Source organism: Ceratosolen solmsi, unplaced genomic scaffold (genome assembly GCF_000503995.2).
Source record: "Ceratosolen solmsi marchali unplaced genomic scaffold, CerSol_1.0 scaffold41, whole genome shotgun sequence".
Taxonomy (NCBI): domain Eukaryota; kingdom Metazoa; phylum Arthropoda; class Insecta; order Hymenoptera; family Agaonidae; genus Ceratosolen; species Ceratosolen solmsi.
In genome coordinates, this window is record NW_011948424.1 from 7,178,138 (window position 1) to 7,197,420 (window position 19,283).

A 19,283-nucleotide genomic window follows, 5' to 3' on the forward strand; every position below is an offset into this window, starting at 1 on the left:
TAGTTTTTTTTTTTTTTTTTTTTTTTTTTTTTTTTTTTTTTTTTTTTTTTTTTTTTTTTTATTAAATTATAATGTTTTAGGAAATTATATGCGCTATCTTTGCACGTTATAACACATAGATAATGTTTACGTAAATTTTTTTTTATAAAGAAAGGGGGGAAAATTTAATTTAATTTAATATTCCAGGGCAATAATTCGTCACAAGGTGACAGTGTATCAACGGATTCTTCCCAAGACATTAAAGGTTTATCAAAATGGACCAGTTCTTCAGTACTTACGGACATTTTGCCAAAAACCTACGAACCAGTAACTTCATCCATCATTACAACGACTGACGACCCATCAAAATCTGCACTACAAAGGCAGGAGGTATCATCTCACTCTCAAGAAAGTCCAAATTCTGCAATTTCTTCAACATCTTCAGTACCCAATTCGCTTCGTTCGCAAGAAAGTCCTAATTCTCCGATTTCGTCGACATCATCAGCGCCAACGATATTTAGCCACTCGTCTTCGTATCATCTTCGGACTATCGTTAAGCTAGAAAAATCTGAAAAATCAGCCGATAAGAAGCAATCGGTAATACCAAAGCACGTTGTTGACATTAATTCTAATTGTAATAATACCGATATGTCCCGAAGTAAGGGTAGAAAACGAATGCTGAGTAATGAAACAGAATCTGACGATGAAGGCTATCGCGACACACGTGAAAAAAATAACGAGGCATCGCGTAAGTCAAGAATGAATAAAAAAGCGAAAGAGCAAGAGATGGCAAAAAGAGCGATTGAATTAGAAAAAGATAATAGAGTACTAAAAATGAAGGTTGAGGAATTAGAAAAACTCGTGTCATCGATGCGTAATACGCTATTACGTTCCGCCCTCAAAAAGGATATTAAAGATCAAATATTTTAAAATTTCATTGTGTTCTATTATAGTTATTGTTACGAAATCAAACATGAGTCAGTCAAATAACGAAGAATATATGTTACATTTTTATTTGTTTTAGCATAAATTATAAATGCTAATAAAAGTAAATATTTAAGCGACGTTATTTTGTGAACACGTAATTTAGTTCTTGGTTTTATAGTTTTCATTTATATATATATATATATATATATATATATATATATATATATATATATATATATATATTGGAATTAGAATAATGTTTTATGTTATGCTATAATAAAGGCATTGAACGATATTTCTTTTGCTTCATCGTTTATGCAATAAAACAATATTATGCAAGATCGATGCATTCAGAATTATTACTATAAAGTACATACACAATGATTGGAGCAACAACAAAAAATTTATGAATTTGATATATAATAGATAGAATTGTATTAAATGACCCAATCGGCATATTTTATTAATGAAAACCTGATAAATGTCATTTCTATTGGCATTTCTATAGTTTTATAGATGCATTAAATATTATAATAATTATAATATTATCAAGTGAACAGTTTTTCAGAATTTATCATATTTTTACTAAAAATTTTAATAAAAATAAATTTTTTTTTCCTTTTAACTTATTAAATATTATTGTTACATTATTTTTTTAAATAAAGAGTGAGAAGTAATAAATATATATTTATAGAATTCTAAAATTATACAAATATGTAAAATATATTTTTACTCTGACCAGAGACATTATAAAGCTAGTTGAGTTAGTATGTTAACTGGTAATATTTTTTTAAAAACGATGTTCGAATTTTAAATTAGATAAACAAAATTAAAATATATCTTACCAATATATTTTTTAACATTAACAATACGTTAACCTTCATTATACATGTATATATTTGTATCTGAACATACGGAAATTAACAATACGTTAACCTTCATTATACATGTATATATTTGTATTATTACATGTCTATATTTTATAATAACTTATAAAACATCAAGGAAATAAAATGCATAAATAATTCTATAAAAGAATAGATTGATTTTTAACATAATATCATAATTATTTTCACGTTAATTATATATTGTTTGAGAAATCATTTATGAATTCAAATATTAATAATTTATTAATAAATTCATACCTTAAATTATTTCTAAATTAAACTTATTATTGTGCAACAACACTAGAAAATAATAAAGTTGTGATTTATATTAGACGTTTTTAAGTTTTCTTTATGTCAAAAAAGTGTGCATTTACAAATCATATATCAAATATGTATTGAATGAAATTATAAATAACTAAAATCGCGTGTTAATTAATTGTGAATATTGAAAATTGTATTAAATATTTTATGAAATAAATATAATTAAAAAGCAAAAAAAAAATCTTTTAATTTCCTTTTTCGTCATCATTAGAATTCGTTAAATCCTTTTGCTAATATATAAAACTAATTTTCTCAATAACAACAATCTGTCTAATTATTCATATTTCAAGGATATATCTAACAATCTAAAATAAATTTGGTTTTAATATTTAGTTAAAAATACTCGATTTTATATAATTTTAATCTTAAATGAAATTTAAGATTATATTAATTTAATAATTAAATTGAATGATAAAATAAATAGTAGCATTTTTCTTTTTTGGTCAAGTTTGATTCATATTATTATAGATTGAAAGATGTACAATATTATTTGCATTGCACATTAACTGAGCATTTTGTTCGGGCAATGAATTCTTATAACTTTTATATTATTTAGCATAACAAAGAACTTTTTAGCTGATGATATATTTGTAACATTTGGAAGAAATACGAAATTACTGTTGTCTTACAGTTGTAAGACTATAAACTGTCCAGCTATAATTTTTTAATTGTACGATGATTGGTAGTTTTAAGCATCTAAAGTATTTTTAAATGTTAAATCGACAATTAAAAATTTAAAAAATGGTAACATTATCTAATTATATTGATCTAATTATATTTTACTTCCAGATGCAATTTGTCAAAAATAGAAAAGCATTTCTATCTCTATACACTCACAAAATATCAATAACATAATTATTAGTATACAAATTAAATAAATTGAGCGAAACTTATGATATATTTTATAAAGTAATTTAAATATTTTGAAAATAATAGTAAAATTGTTGTGTCTATGTATTATTATTTTTAATTTACGATCAAATTACCTATATTTTTTTTTATCATAATAGGACAATTAACACGAATTATAATATCTATGCTTGTATTAAAATATTAATTGTATTGAATTAGTATGAATTATATATAATTATAATGAAATCTAATCTTTTAAATTTTATTGAGTTATTTTTGGGGACAATCTGTAATAGATATTCAATTTTTTTTTTTTTTTTTTTTTCTATTAATTTTTCTAAAATTAATTCCACTCAAACTGCAATTTTTAACTTTAATCATTAAAACTATTTTATAATATTATGAATAAATATTAAATTTGTATTAATTCTTAAATATATAGCATTCTCATTTTTTATTATTATATTTCAAAGTTGAAGATTTTATTAATTTAAAGATTATTTTCTATTTTTATAAATAAATCATTAGTGTTTTAAATCTTACGTCTACATAATTATTCATCTACTTTTCATCATTTACTAAATAATAAACTCACTCGTACTATATAATAAATTTTTTCATCCATTATTTATGAAGATATCTTTAGATATGCATAGTATAATTACCCTCTCCACATCCAAATCCCCCACCGAAATCTATTAAGCCATTGTTCAGTCGTTATATGAACTTATGTGCTTCTGACAAATGTCATTTTTTGTGTTTAAAATGAGCTTCAGTTGGATCTGGCGAGTTTGTTAGGATAACATATAAATTAAAATTTTACATTACAGAAATTAGTGAGAACCAATCGTTATCCTTGTGAAAAGTCTTACTTGCTAAGAAAAATTTTTTAATAAAATAAATTTTTATTTTGTTAATAAATTGTTTAAATTTAATGAAATTACAACTTTACGTAAATATTAAATTTCTAGACTAGTATATTATAGGATTGCGAGGGAAATTGATATAAGTATTTTAAAAATGGCTCACAAAGAAATGATGTTTCTTTACGATGGGTAAGAAACTAATATTATTTCATTTAATTTTAACACAAAGTATCTATAAAAATACAGCATATAAGTTATTTAAATAACTTATTCGTTGAAAATTATATATTCTTGTGAAATATTCTTCATTATGGAATGTGTAATATTGGTACTAGGAAATAACATATTATTTAAAAAAATGTATTTAATGACTTTTTCATTTAATTGAAAATGGGCAAGATCTGCTAGAAAATTGAAAATTCAATAAAAATTTGATATGATCAGTATTATTTTACACTAAAATTTATTTGAATATGGATATAAAATAAATGAAATCTTAATATTATTGTCTTCCATTAAGAATATAATTTGCCTATATTTACGAGTTATAATTACCAAGTAAGTCATACTCATAGATTTTCTCGAAATTATAGTTTGATATTTCATTGCACAGAGTAAGTGATATAATTTATATGAGCTTGTTGAGCAAATTAGCATCCTTTGGTAATAAGCTGGTAACTGGTAATTAGTTTAATAATCCTTGATGTAATTTTTATATCCATAGATCTATTCATTTACGTCATTAATTTGTTTCAAGAAGAGCAAATTAAACTGTCTTTTTCAATGATCAAACAATTTTAGGCTTAAAATATATAACAATATAATGTAATGATAATTTTTCTTTTTATACAAATTTACATGCTTCATATTTGTTTAAAATTTAAATAATAATGTTATTTACTATTAAAGTATTTTACCAAGAAAATATAAATATCTTCAGATTGTAATTTTCTTATTATATCTATGTTCATTGTCAGGGAATTAAAAACTGTTGACGATAATTTGGGTGTACAAGTGATGATTAATAACATTATGTATAAAGGTAAGTTTTTTATTGTATAATTATTATCGATATTGATATTGCAATTGGAAATACAAAACATATATATATATATATATATATATATATATATAAGAAATTTGTTCTCAGTCAGTATGAATATGTCGATCGATACAACTTTAAATGTCTTTATTCGTGAAATTGTTAATCTGAAAGGGACGAAAGCAATGTGCCACGAAGGAGGGTGTGGCGCCTGCATCGTCGCCGCGAACATTCATGGGGACATACGAGCCGTTAATTCTTGTCTCGTTCCAATATTTATTTGCGATGGGTAAGATGTACAATTAAACCTACCTCTTTCGTCTATTAATTTTTGTTCAATTTTTAAATATAAAATTTTGCTATCACCTTTTCTTTCTATCTATCATTACTTTACCATGTTACGATTATTATGAGGAGTAACATAGAATTTTTAAAATAATCTGTTGTATAAACCTTTATTCGTAAAGGTATTGTAAGTTGTAATATATTCTGAAATGCCGTGTAGTTTATTAGCAGAAAATTCAAAGCTTATTCATAATTTTTATCTTAAATGATAAATGTTTACAATTTATATAATAACTAAAAAAAAAAAAAAAAAAAAAAAAAAAAAAAAAAAAGAAAATTTAATTTAATTATTGAGATTGAAATCAATGCGATGAATGATACTTTTATGAATTATTTCTTATAAATGATTTTATTTAATACAATATTTTCAATAAATTATTTCATTACCACGGTATTGTCATTTACTGTAATAACGAATTAAATAATTACTCGACCTTCTAGACTCATTAGACATTAATGTCGCAATTCAATATTGATATAATTGATATAATATTGATATTCAATATTGATATAATTCAATATTCATACCAAGCAGTTCCGTAATATTCATAATTCTACAGAAACTATCATTAAAAGCGCAAATTATAGTATTGTTATCAACCCTTTCCATTCGAAGAACTCTCAGGCGTTACATTGTAGGTTGTCGCTTCTTAAGCTTATGTTACTATTTTAAGTATACTTTTATAAATAATGATCGAGCAACATCATTAGTACTTAGATGCTTGTAAACAGGCCAGTTTGAAAGACTTCACTATATGTATCATGAGTCAGCATTCGTTGGATAATATGCATTTAGCAGCTTGTTATGTTGAATCGTCATTATTTTTTATTACTTGACTGTAATAAATAATCGGTTAATCAACGCGGTTTAAGGAGCTTACTTGTTGCATTGGCTTTTTTTTTTATTTTATTTAATTTTTTTTTTATTACGATTTGAAATCATTAATATCTATAATTATCATTTACATTCTGTTTTTTATCCTTATGTCCGAAGTTTACAGTCTATCCAACATTTCCTTGTTATTATTCTTACTTGTATATATATATATATATATATATATATATATATTTAATATCAAATTAATTTTTAGAGAGCGTAAACCGCTCAAATTCGTTTTTTCTACAAAATTCTTCTCAATAATTTTGGTATTGTCATTCATAAGATTCAAAATACGAGTGTCAATCTACACATAATCTCTACAAAATAATTGATACATTAATTAAAATGTGCTATGTCAATGAACAATATTATTAGTTTTCTATAAAGCAATATTTTCTAACTGGCTTATAAATGTAATCTTTCCGACATTTTTAATGTATTTTAAATACACATAGATTATAAAAGATTCGAGTCTAAGCCTATTTCGTATTCGCGAGTCATAACAATTTTAAACGTTCAATTACCAATAGCTATGATTTTGTATATATTAATTGACGCGATGATACTTATTATAAATAAAGTTTTGATGTAACAATTTTTATAGTAATATTTTTATTGATCATAATATTAATTTAACAATTTACAAAATAATTAAATTTAGAAAAAGTTTTTAATTTATAAAGAAAATGAATATAGTGCATTATTTGAGAAAAATATCATTAAAAAATGGTGACAAATTTATATTAAACATTTTCAACAAAAATAATTATGAAAATATAAAATTTCTTGTACAAACATCTGGCTTGAAAGTCAAATAATTATTACTTAAACTGTGTCACTAGTTAATTACAAAAACACCGGCGTTATACTAAATGAACAAAGAAAAATTTTTTAAATTAATATTTTATCTTTTAATACTATTTCCGGTGCCTATTTAAAACTATACAATTCAATAAATTTTCATTAAAAAAACAAAGTATAAATAAAAATTGTTAATATTGTGAATACTTTTGATAGTTATTGATATATTTAATCATTTTTCTAGTCAATTTAATTTTTTCCTACTTAGATAATAAACTTGAAAAAAAAAATTAAATAGACTGAAAACTATGAACTGATAATTCTTTATATAATTCATAAACTAAATTTTGCATATTCTCTTTACTTATAATATTTATTATTAATATTATTAATGTAATACTAGTCCTTTTGAAAAGCTAAAGAAGTTAGAAAATAAAGCCTATTATTATCTATCACACATCTTATGATAAATATTTAACAAATACACATTAAATTATTAAAAAATAAAATAATTTTATTGTTGAAAATTTTTTACATATTTATATATTTATATATAAATATGTTTTCAAATTCTTTTATATAGCATAATTTAAAAAATTGTATCGTTCCATTAAGTTACTACAACTGTAAACAATTAACATGAGTATAAATTAATGTTTTATTTATTGAGTTTTATACAAACAGAATAAGAATACATTGGTTTTACATATTTATACAAATATTATGGAACAGCTGGAAAATTACGACGATAGAGGGATTAGGGAATCGGCAAATCGGTTACCACACGCTTCAAGCGGCTTTGGCCGAAATGAACGGTTCGCAATGCGGTTATTGCTCCCCCGGATGGATTATGAGTATGCACAGGTACTAATTATTCATTAAAGTCGGTCAAACGTTTGAAGAAGTTTCGCCAAGTGTGCGAGTATAATGTTTATGGTTGCAGCCTTATGGAAAAGGGCAAAATGACCATGAAAGAAATTGAAAATTCATTCGCTGGTAACATTTGCCGATGTACCGGCTACCGACCAATTTTAGATACTTTCAAGAGCTTCGCTACTGACGCACCGCCGGTCATGAAGAGCCAAATTAAAGACATCGAGGTAATGATTTTTCACTTTCCTCGACGATCGCTTTCCCCGCGAGTCGACGCCCAATCCTCGGCTTCTTAAATTTCAGGAGCTTCATCGGATAAAATCGTGCAGAAATTGTCCGGAAAAGATGTGCAGCGGTAAATGCGAGGACATTGAAATTATTTATAAATCGAGTATTCCAAGATTCATTGAATTACATTTGAAAGATAATGTAAAGTTCTATAAAGTTTTAACGATAAAGGATATATTTATGGTTTTTGAAAAACATCCAGAAGAAATGTATGTAATTCATGGAGGCAACACAGCTCACGGTATTTAAACATTAATTAATTTAATTGATTTATTTGGCTCTATTAATTTACAATTACTTATAGATCTATTGTTAATAATAAATATCTATTTACACCTGAATCAGGAGTTTTTCGGTCGAAACATGTAAAAGTATGTATCGACGTCAATGACGTTATAGATCTACAAAAAATTGAAAAGGAAAAAAAAACCTTAACGATGGGAGCTAATATTACTCTTTCAATGCTGCAAGCTTGTTGCGAAAAATATATGAACGATCGTGGATTTCGATATTTAAAACGTGTGGGTAGACATATTAATCTTGTTGGAAGCATATCAATAAGAAATGTGAGTATAAAATTCAAATGTTGAAAAATTGATTTCATAATTGTACATAAAAATATAAATGTGTTCATTAACTTGTAGATCGGAACAATGGCGGGAAATTTAATGATTAAATATAAAAACCCTCAATTTTCTTCAGATATTTTTTTGATTTTAGAAACTGCTGGGGCGCAAGTACATATACGTGAGAAAACATTTGATTATTATTTACAGGTTTTATATATATTAATACGTGCAATTTTTTAGGAATTCAAGATCGCTAAAATCTTTTACTCCTAACAATCTAATTTGTACATGTAATTATCATTTTTTTTTTTTTTTTTTTTTTTTTTTTTTTTTTTTTTTTTTTTTTACAAAAACTATTTGGAATTTTTAATTTATAATAAAGCACGTGTTTTACAATATTTTTGTATGCTAGAAATAAAAATTGATACCAATTTAAATTGGAGTTATCGAATATTTTTCTACTTTTTTTTTTGAATGATTATATTAATTTCGTACATTATAGCTTTTCTACAGATTAAATTAGATTGAATTGAATTGAAAAATTGCCATTAGCATAAATATTAGACTGGTATATAATTCAATCAATCAATGATTTTTAATATGAAAGTTTGCAAATATCCAAAGTAATATAGTAATATTTGTCTTTGCAGTTGATGCGGTAGGATCGAAAGTTAGTGTGACATTAATGGAATTTTTGAAAATGGACATGAACAAAAAATTATTATATAGTATTGTACTTCCTGCTATAAATAAAGAATACATATACAAAACGTATAAGGTAATCATTTTGGTTTTCATTTTCATTATTCAAACATAATTTGTACTTTAAATATATTAAATACTTAAAATAATTTTATTTTATTATAATATTTAAATGTCCATTTCTTAATTATTAATTTGAGTAATTTATGAAGTGCCGTCATTAATAATAATATAATTATACCATATAAATATAATAATTTTTTCAATAAAATTTTCCATATTGCGTGTATTTGTTATATATTTATATTTTTACAATATATTATTATTGTTTTAAGATTTCTCCTAGAGCACAAAATTCCTATGCTCATGTTAATGCTGGATTTCTTTTCAAATTAGACAGCGATGGGAAGGTATTGGAAAGGCCAAACATGATATTCGGAGGAATAAATCCGGAATTTGTAAGTTAATAAAATAAATATTAAAATATTAAATAATTAAATAATATGTTGTTTGAATTATATATGTTTCGTAGCTACATGCCACAAAAACAGAAGAATTTTTAGTAGGAAAATCCATTTATAATGTCGAAGATCTAAAAAAAGCTTTATTTATTCTTAATTCAGAAGTGGATCCTAATTACATTTTACCAACTTATAAACCGGAATTTAGAAGACTGCTCGCTGTATCGTTATTTTACAAGGTTCACGTTGATTTTACTTGTCATCCTCATAAAGTATCAAATTAAAAACTGAAACGTTCTATCGTTAATTTATATTTTTAATGTTTTTTTTATAAAGTTTATCTTGAGTATCGATCCAGCTAAGGTGAGTCCCAAGTTACAAAGTGGCGCCGCGCTATTGCAACGCGAATTATCATCGGGAAAACAAGACTACGACACGAATAGAAATTTATGGCCTATTAATATGCCAGTGCCAAAACTCGAGTCGCTTTATCAAACTTCCGGTGAAGCCGAGTACATAGGGGACATCGTTATGAAGGATCAACAAGTTTTTTGCGCATTGACTATTGCCGATGCACCTGGAAAGATTGAAAAAATCGAATTCGATGAAGCAATGGTAATAATGACGATTGTAATTCGTTATTCCTTACTTCGTAAGCAATATTTCTAGCTTAAAATATTACTTTTAATTACAATAGATTTTGAACAATATTTTAGGATATCGACGGTGTAATTGCCTTTTATTCTGCAAAAGACATTCCAGGGAAAAATGCCTTCCTCAACAAGGATAATCATTTCTTCTTTTTAGATAACGATGAATTAGTATGCTTTTATTTAATTAGAAAACACATAGATCCTTAAGCAAAAAAACTAATATTTTATTATTCAACAGCTTTTTGCAGATAAGGAAATAGCGTTTGCAGGCCAAGTATTTGGAATGATTGTCGCTACGTCGCAAAAGAGAGCCGAGGAAGCTGCGTCAAAAGTAAAAATTATTTATCCGAATGGACCGAGGCAGAAGCCCATAATCACCGTCCACGACGTCATAGCGAGTAACGATAAAACGCGAATATCCAAACAAATAGACATACCCGCAATACAACCAGCTGGTATTGTAGTAATTCATTGTAACAAATTGATTTAATCTATTTATTATGCTGTTAAGATAATAGGCTAAAAGATAAATATATATAATTAATAGGAACTGATATAAAATATAAAATCAAAGGTTCATACGAGTGTGGACCACAGTATCATTTCTCAATGGAAACACAAATATGTGTTTGTATACCTGTTGAAGATGGTATGGATGTTTTTCCAGCGACACATTGGATGGATTTAGTACAAAATAACATTGCTACTTTACTTAATATTCCAGTTAATAGGTTAGAAATTTTAATTTTTCTGAATATATTGATTTAGCTTCACTTGTACAGCCACAAGAAATGAAGGAAAAATTCATTTATATTAATGAATATTAACTGTTTTATTTATTTATTTATTTATTTATTTTTTTTTTTTTTTCATTAAGTTTTATCGTATCTTTAATCAATAGAACGCATTAATTATATTAGAATTTGAGATTAAATTAGTTTTGTAGACCAATGAAAAAAGAATATTAACTCTATTAGATGTACATAAATTTTAATTAATTGCAATTATTATTAGAAATTTATTTATTCATTTAATTAACTTTAAAGCAACAGCTTGTGAGACAAGAACGAGGCCATTATTTTTAATTAAAAAGAAAATACTGAACTACGAGAATATGCCATTTAATGTGTGACAGAAATTTTGAAAATATTTTATATTTTATATTAAGGCTTTGAGATTCTAAAGAATGATTGTTCTGCAAAAAATTTACTTAGCGCATAGGCTACATAGCATATATTAGTAGAATGGATTTTCAAATTTTATATAAGGCGATGACACAATGTTATAAGTATCCAAATAAGTCGAATAAACAATTATAAATTATAAACGGATCATATAGTTTCTTGTAACAAAAAAAAAAAAAAAAATCCTTAAATTAAAAAATTTTACAATTTTTTCTGTTTACAGTATAAATATAAAAATACGAAGACTTGGAGGCTCTTACGGAGCGAAACTCACGCGAGGCTCATTGGTCGCTTGTGCTTGTGCACTCGCTTGCCACAAGCTAAATCGGCCGGCGCGTTTGGTAATGTCGATCGAGGATAATATGCGCGCTATTGGTAAAAGGGTTCCTTGTTTCATCGAGTACGGCGTCCACGTGAACGAAGTGGGAAAAATTCAAAAGCTCGATGCCACTTATTGGGGCAACCTCGGCTCGTCCTTCAATGAAAGTAGCTCCTTATTCGTAGCCAATCATTTTTACAATTGCTACGATCAGTCCACGTGGTCTTTTATTGGAAATGATGTCCTAACAGACATACCGTCGAATACATGGTGTAGAGCACCTGGTAAGTCTCGGCGGCCGTAGTAGCCTTACTTTACCAAACAATGTACCAACGATTACATCGCTTAATAGCATATTATAAGAGATTCTCAAACCAATGATTATTAAAAGAATATTAAAAGATACTCACTACTTGAAACGCATACGCATGGGCATTGAATCATTACAATATATGATATTTTATCATCACACACCTACACATACACGCACACAGCAATATGTATTTTCACTGACAAAACTAGTCTTTTATTATGAACAATGTATATATATATATATATATATATATGCGCAATTATTGAAGTACATTTATATATTAATTGAAATGAAATTATTTCAAGTATTGATATTTTTAATTACAAATGTTTCCTAAAGATTTCACTTAAAAAATATGTATTACGAAAACTGTGAAAGTTCAAATCTACGAGTATAATATAATAAAAATGTGGGTATATTTTTAACTAAGCACGAATGGTAATATTTAATTGCATATATTATTCAATTAATTAAGTGAATAAATTTGTTCGGACGATACGTAAACCAGGTTCAACCGAAGCTGTGGCATCGATAGAAAATATAATGGAAAGAATTACTAGCGAAACAAAAATGGATCCCATTGAAGTTAGGTTGAATAATATGAATGAGACTGATAGAAAAATTTTATCCGAAATGATTGATGAATTAAAAAAAAAGGCTGATTATGAAAACCGTAAAATGGATATACAAAGATTTAATAATGTATCTGATGTTCAATTATTAATTATCATTTGCACGAAAGGTTTCAATTTCTATAAGCACCTTTCTTTTAGGAAAATCGTTGGAAAAAGCGCGGAATCTCTTTAATACCCATGAAATATCCTCTTGGAATATATGGTCAGCATCATTCTTTGGTTTCAATTCATGCACGCGGTGGTACGGTATCAGTCTCGCATGCTGGTATTGAAATGGGTCAAGGCATCCATACCAAAGTGAGATACTCATTATTAAATAAGTTGTATTCTAAAATTTGGTATTGTCGTGAACAAATTTACTTTACACGTTGAATGTTACTCTGAATGAAAAATTAACATTTTTATCCGTATGTTTAAGATAGCACAAATAGCGGCATATACATTGGGAATAAATTTGGAAATGGTGAGTGTGAAACCATCTAATTCATTGACAACTCCAAACAATTTTGTAACCGGGGGTAGTTTAACCAGTGATACATGTGGATATGTAAGTCACATCGATGGGATTTCTATTTCAACATGATTTTCAATATTATTAATCATGTTTTATCATTTTGGCATAGGCAACCCAAAGGGCCTGCAAAATACTTTTAGAAAGACTAGAACCAATTAAACAAATGTTAGGAGGAAATCCTTCATGGCAGGAATTAGTGCTAACAGCACATGCCAAAAATGTTGATTTATGTGCCTCCTTTATGTATGTATAATTATCATTAATTAAGATACTTTGTTCATTTTAATTTATATAATTTATTTGCAATTTTATAAGAAACATGTAACAACAATAGTTTTAAATTTTACCATTTTTTCAATTTTAAATTTTATAAGGCATTCAACTTAAAATTTATAGTCTACGTAGTAAATCTTTAAAATATCTTTCTAAATTTATCAATATGCGAGTAAACCTTGTTCTTTGGAATTATTTAGCTCTAAATAAAATGCTGAATAAAAAACGCTCGTTAATCATTTGAAGCCATTTCTTGTATATTTTTTTTTATTAAAGTCTACAAAACTATATAATAAATGTAAATCATCGTATATAGAAATCATCAACATTTATATGTTGTACGAAGGTTTACAGTAGATCAACAGGATCTACAATCATATCTCATTTATGGTGCTGCAGTATCGGAGGTGGAAGTGGATGTTTTAACTGGTCAGCACCTGATCCGTCGAGTAGACATTTTAGAGGATACGGGCGTTAGTCTAAATCCCAAGATCGACGTTGGTCAGGTAGAGGGCGCATTTGTTATGGGAATTGGCTACTGGACCTGCGAAGATTTGATATTCGATCCCGAAACCGGAGCTTTGACAAATTATAGAACTTGGGTGAGTTTGTGTAGGAGACGAGGAATTAATGGTATGCAACATTCTTGAGAGGGGGGGGATGATGGGGGGGGGGGAATCAACGGTGGTATACTACGATCGAAAGGTTATTTCATCTCTAGTTTTAACAATTATTTCTTTCATCGCTCTCTCTCTCTCTCTCTCTCTCTCTCTCTCTCTATTCTTAAATATGGGTTAGGCTCAAAATTTGTCTCAAGTGATAAGAGAAAGAGATTTTTGTTATTTTATAGCTATAGGTGAGCCTCCATTGTGCTTGAGCTGTTCAGTTCCAATTGCAATTCGTCACGCTCTGGATTCGGCGCGAGCCGATGCGGGAAATAAAGATGTCTGGTATCAATTAGGTTAGTATAAATACAACAGTTTTTCCTCTTATTCGATCAATTTACGTTAATTATTGATTTTAATATAAAGTAATATATTTCTGTTACATATTTGAAAAAACTACAAATATGTCACATAAATATATTTGTGTGTATTATTTAAATATATGATTCTCTTTACATATTTTGTATTATTGCATGTATTTGCATTACTTTATATATTTTGTTCATATTTATTGATTTATATATATATATATATATATATATATATATATATATATATATATAGAGTTTTGTTTTTTTTTATATATATAGAATGTTGAACTTTTCATCTCAATATTTTAATAAAAAATCTAATGTTTCTGCAAGTTAAAATTAGCATTTTGTAATAAAGTTTTTATTTAGATATTTAGATCAATTGTTTTAACATAGCAAGTCTTTCAGATTTCTTCAGCTTCGATTTAAAATGATTGAGGATTACCTAAAATTTAATATATTTACAATATAAATCGCAAGTAAAATAATTAATTTGAAATTACCTTTTAAGTAAATTCAATAAATATGCAAGATCTATATTACTTAAAGATACATATAAATATATACACTATACATGATTAATATTATTTCAGATAATGCTTTGACACAAGAGAAGATTTTACTGAACAGCCTCACAAATATAAACGAAATGATATTATAGGTGATACTAATATTGGTGAAGCTTGAAAATCAATGTCTCATGAAACTTAACGTTTCAAGCGTTCCTTACTACAATAAATTTTACTTTTATTATTATAATGTGCCGTTTTAATTTACTAATAAAATATTTACTTTTTGTATTTATTTGAATGCCATAAACATATACTTTTTTTTCAATAGTATTTAAGGCTTAAATACATTTAAACATTAAAGTATGAATTGATTACCTTAAGGAATGCCTAAAACTAGTTTACCTCACGCGTAGTTCTGCACTTATTTTTGTTCCGTGCAAAACAGGTTCGAAGAGATTCGGGTGAACGCAGAATGTTACGGCGCTGAGAGAGCACAGATAGCGCGAGAGTAAGTGACCGAGTGAGCGATACCAAGTACTAGTTTTTAAATAAGGAGTGAAAGAAGCTAAGTTGGCACTAGACTTTTCTGTAAAAGAGGGCGCTCAGACACTCGTTTGAATCTTTAGCAAGTAAAAGGATCCACATATCGGGACCCATGCACTCAAAATGATCGATACCGAAGTCGACCATTAAGATCGTCGCCATTGGTAACTCCGCTTTGTTTTCTTAAGCTTCTGAAGTTCAGAAAGCTACGGTCGTACTTATTGCTCTAATTTAAAATTAGCCAAAATCTATCTTTGCACGAAAGGCAATTGGTTAAATCAAGTAATTATGCAAGTCATATAATTAGCCATAAAGCCATAGTTTATGTATTCGTATGGTATGCTCTATGTTTAGTTATAAGCACTGACAACAAACAGGTACAAACAGATAATTAATTTTTTTATTGTATTAATAATGACAATAAATTTACAAGCTTTGAAAGATAATTACAATCTAGGCTCAAAGTAAAATTAGCTTAAAATTAATATTAAAAACTGATAAGCTAAATAGTTTTTAATACATTACAAACGCGTGGTATTCAGCTTGAGATTTTGTAAAAGTATTATGTAATGTAAAAGTAGACGTACTTTTCCGAGTGGTTTTTTTTTCGTCATACGAATACATTGACATAAATACAAGTCCAAACAGCTCGTAGCTTATGCGCTCTTAATAATTTCTTATTTTCTCACTATTATAACTAGACACTTTTTTAATGTCAAATATTTATCTCTTTATGCAGAAATGTAAAAAGAAGAAATAGATAATGTATAAAAGCTAAAATGATTATTAGACGGCGCTAAACAAAGCAAAAAACACGTAAATTCTTAAACAGCGGGCAAAAGTAAAATGAAATTGAATAGAGACAGAATATAAAGCATTTAGTCACTGAAGATAGAAAGCGGCGTAGCTTGTAGAGGATAAGGAATGTTTAAAGTGAACTCGGCTAGCTCGACAGGATCAACAAGAACATGATCGAGCAACGCGCCAAGTAATTTCGTTAATAACGAAGCAATCGGTAGATTGGTATATAGATAGATTGGCCTTTCCTAAACGAATTTTCTCCTTTTATTGCTCATTAAAGAACTCGAACTTTCCTCACTGACGCCTTCACCGCGACAGCGCATCTTCGAGCATTCATTTGTAATGTCAATTAAATAGTTGAATTCGTTCGATCGACAATGTCGTGGATATTAAATTTTGAATTTGGCCGAGAGCCAGATGAGATTTATCGCTCAATTTAAAACCGACAAATTATTTGAGGCAAGAGAAGCCATATTGAAATGATAGTTAGTACTAAGAAGTGACCGATGCTTTACGCACAATTGCATAATTTATATTTACGGAGCTTTATGCTTTATCGTGAACTCTTATAGAATTCGAACTCTCGACATGTAAAATAATAATAATAAGGTGCTCTCTCTCTCTCTTTCTCTCTCTCTCTCTCTCTCTCTCTCTCTCTCTCTCTCTCTCGACTTATGGCGACTTCGCGTTGATTGTACAAACTGAATCCTACTACCATGGATTATAATTTTTCGTATTATACTTTACTTCACCAAAGGATATTTTCATCGCGATCAGTTTTTCTTATTTATCTCCTTTATTTAATTTCAGATCTATTATTTTCATAGACATTTTGCAAGGAAAATCCAATGATACGAAATTCCAAGATGAATATTATAGATAAAGATGTAAGATACGCCAATGTAATTTTGAACTGTGCATACAATATAACTGTAATAAACTGTAAGCAATCTCAAAGCAAATGCAATATAATAATTTGTATTGAAGTTTATTTAGATTTTAACAAATAATTAGGCTCTTCTCATCACCTATACTGATCATTATCTACAATTACACAATGCTCATCAATACTCGACATTTATAATAATTTATTTCTCAATTAACAATTTATGTTGCATCTCTTTTTCTATATCGTTTATGGCTATAATATATAGAATAATTTAATTGGATATATGGGACAGTGATGTAGACATAAGTGATATATGGTACTTTTACAACTTACCAAATTTTTTTTGTGACGCCATTTTTATAAATGAAACCTATTGAATTCGTTTTTATTCTATTAAGTTTTTAGTCTATCCACGATATTATCCGCTATTAAGGTTGATCAACCATCACTTTCTTTATTGCTTTTCTCTTTACTATCTTAGTTTTTTTTTTTTTTTCTTTCATAAAATTTTTATGAAAATTTCAAAGCGAAAACTTCAATTTATAATGTAGAAAATTAACGAATTACCAAAATGAATATTTTTGGAAAAATTGAGAAATACAATTATCTTAAATTTTACAACTACTATCGGTTCACTTATTTCTGTCGCCTTTCAATCTCAAATAGCAAATCTTAATCTTTAATTGTTAGAAAAACCAGATATACAAAACGAGCAACAAAATTTATCCACTCAGTTTTCCAGCTTACTGCAACATAATTAATATACATTTTTACTTGAGTTGTTTGCATATATATTCTTTTCTCATTGCTGCACGACCAGTTTACCTTCACTGATCTTCGGAACATACAAATAGTATTAGTTCGGAACGCTGATCAGCAGGTTGCGATCGCATCAGGTCGGCGTATTCATTAATTAAGTTAAATTTTCTAGCTCATATTCGGTTATGTTAAAGCACTAGTATATTGAATGCGAATTTAAGAATGAATAATTGTGAAAATACGATGTATTAAGGAGCGGAGAATTTATTTGAGAAGCTTTCACCGTCGTTTAATAACGTCTGCAGTTAGTCGCACAAATTTACTTAGCCAACGGTAAACAATGGATCAACGAGATATTTATGTTTGCAACAAGTAAGTTAGTCAAATTTTTTAATTATTAGATAATTTAATGCTGCTTTTAATTGAATACTTCAATGTTTCATGATTATTGCCTAAAAGAATTATGTCAGCTGGTGTGAAACGTTTACGCTTCTAGTGATTACAACACAAGGATAATCTTTAAATATTGTATTTCTATATTTTAACAATAAATTCAATGCATGTTTAAATATATTTTTATTTAATAAAGATTTAAAATAAATGAAATTTGCTTCAAATAATGCAAGACAGTGTCATATTATATAAATATATAAGGATATAAATAAGGATGAACATCGGAGCCTGAGCTATAGAATTTAGACCAAGCGATAGCGGTCCTAGTTTATTTCCGTATATGGTAATCTTGAACATACGTAGTCGTATCTTTATCTAATCAACATTGGTTGGCCCAATTTGCAAGGAGAATTTCTATATATTGCTTTTTTCTCCTAATATATAAAGTAGCATGAAAGTAAAGAACTTTAAATGAGCTAAATTTTTTCGACTTCATTAATATAAGATAATAATAATAACAATTTAAAAAAAAAACAAAAAAAAAAAAAGTGAACAGCCACAGGCTACGATTAAATTTATAATTTTTAAAAACACGTTTGCTTTAATAGATCATTCAATTAAATCATTAGTTATCAGAATAACTTATGAAATTAAGTTTCATTGCGTCAGAACATTTTTTATAATCATTGCGAGATTAAAGCTAATGTCCTTTATATATAAATTGTA

The 19,283-nt window shown here is 27.2% G+C and overlaps 2 protein-coding genes across 2 annotated transcripts in view; both read left to right on the plus strand.

Annotated features, from left to right (window-relative positions):
- Nucleotides 1–3,803, plus strand: part of LOC105362747 (uncharacterized) — a 7,930-nt gene extending 4,127 nt beyond the window's left edge. Inside the window, exon 5 of the mRNA XM_011500235.1 lies at nucleotides 3,797–3,803. Within this exon, the coding sequence (XP_011498537.1) occupies nucleotides 3,797–3,803 (7 nt within the window). The remainder of the gene's footprint in view (nucleotides 1–3,796) is intronic.
- A 1,190-nt stretch (nucleotides 3,804–4,993) lies between these two features.
- LOC105362748 (xanthine dehydrogenase/oxidase-like) lies at nucleotides 4,994–15,410 on the plus strand. Its single transcript, XM_011500236.1, is given in 21 exon segments — nucleotides 4,994–5,163; nucleotides 7,633–7,764; nucleotides 7,844–8,000; nucleotides 8,077–8,302; nucleotides 8,407–8,627; nucleotides 8,706–8,808; nucleotides 9,281–9,408; nucleotides 9,668–9,790; nucleotides 9,865–10,032; nucleotides 10,130–10,408; nucleotides 10,510–10,614; nucleotides 10,685–10,901; nucleotides 10,994–11,177; nucleotides 11,854–12,233; nucleotides 12,771–12,964; nucleotides 13,036–13,194; nucleotides 13,316–13,444; nucleotides 13,521–13,654; nucleotides 14,031–14,389; nucleotides 14,535–14,645; nucleotides 15,254–15,410. Coding segments are annotated over 21 exon segments (3,747 nt in total). The 3' UTR covers nucleotides 15,322–15,410.
- Nucleotides 15,411–19,283: the final 3,873 nt, after the last annotated feature.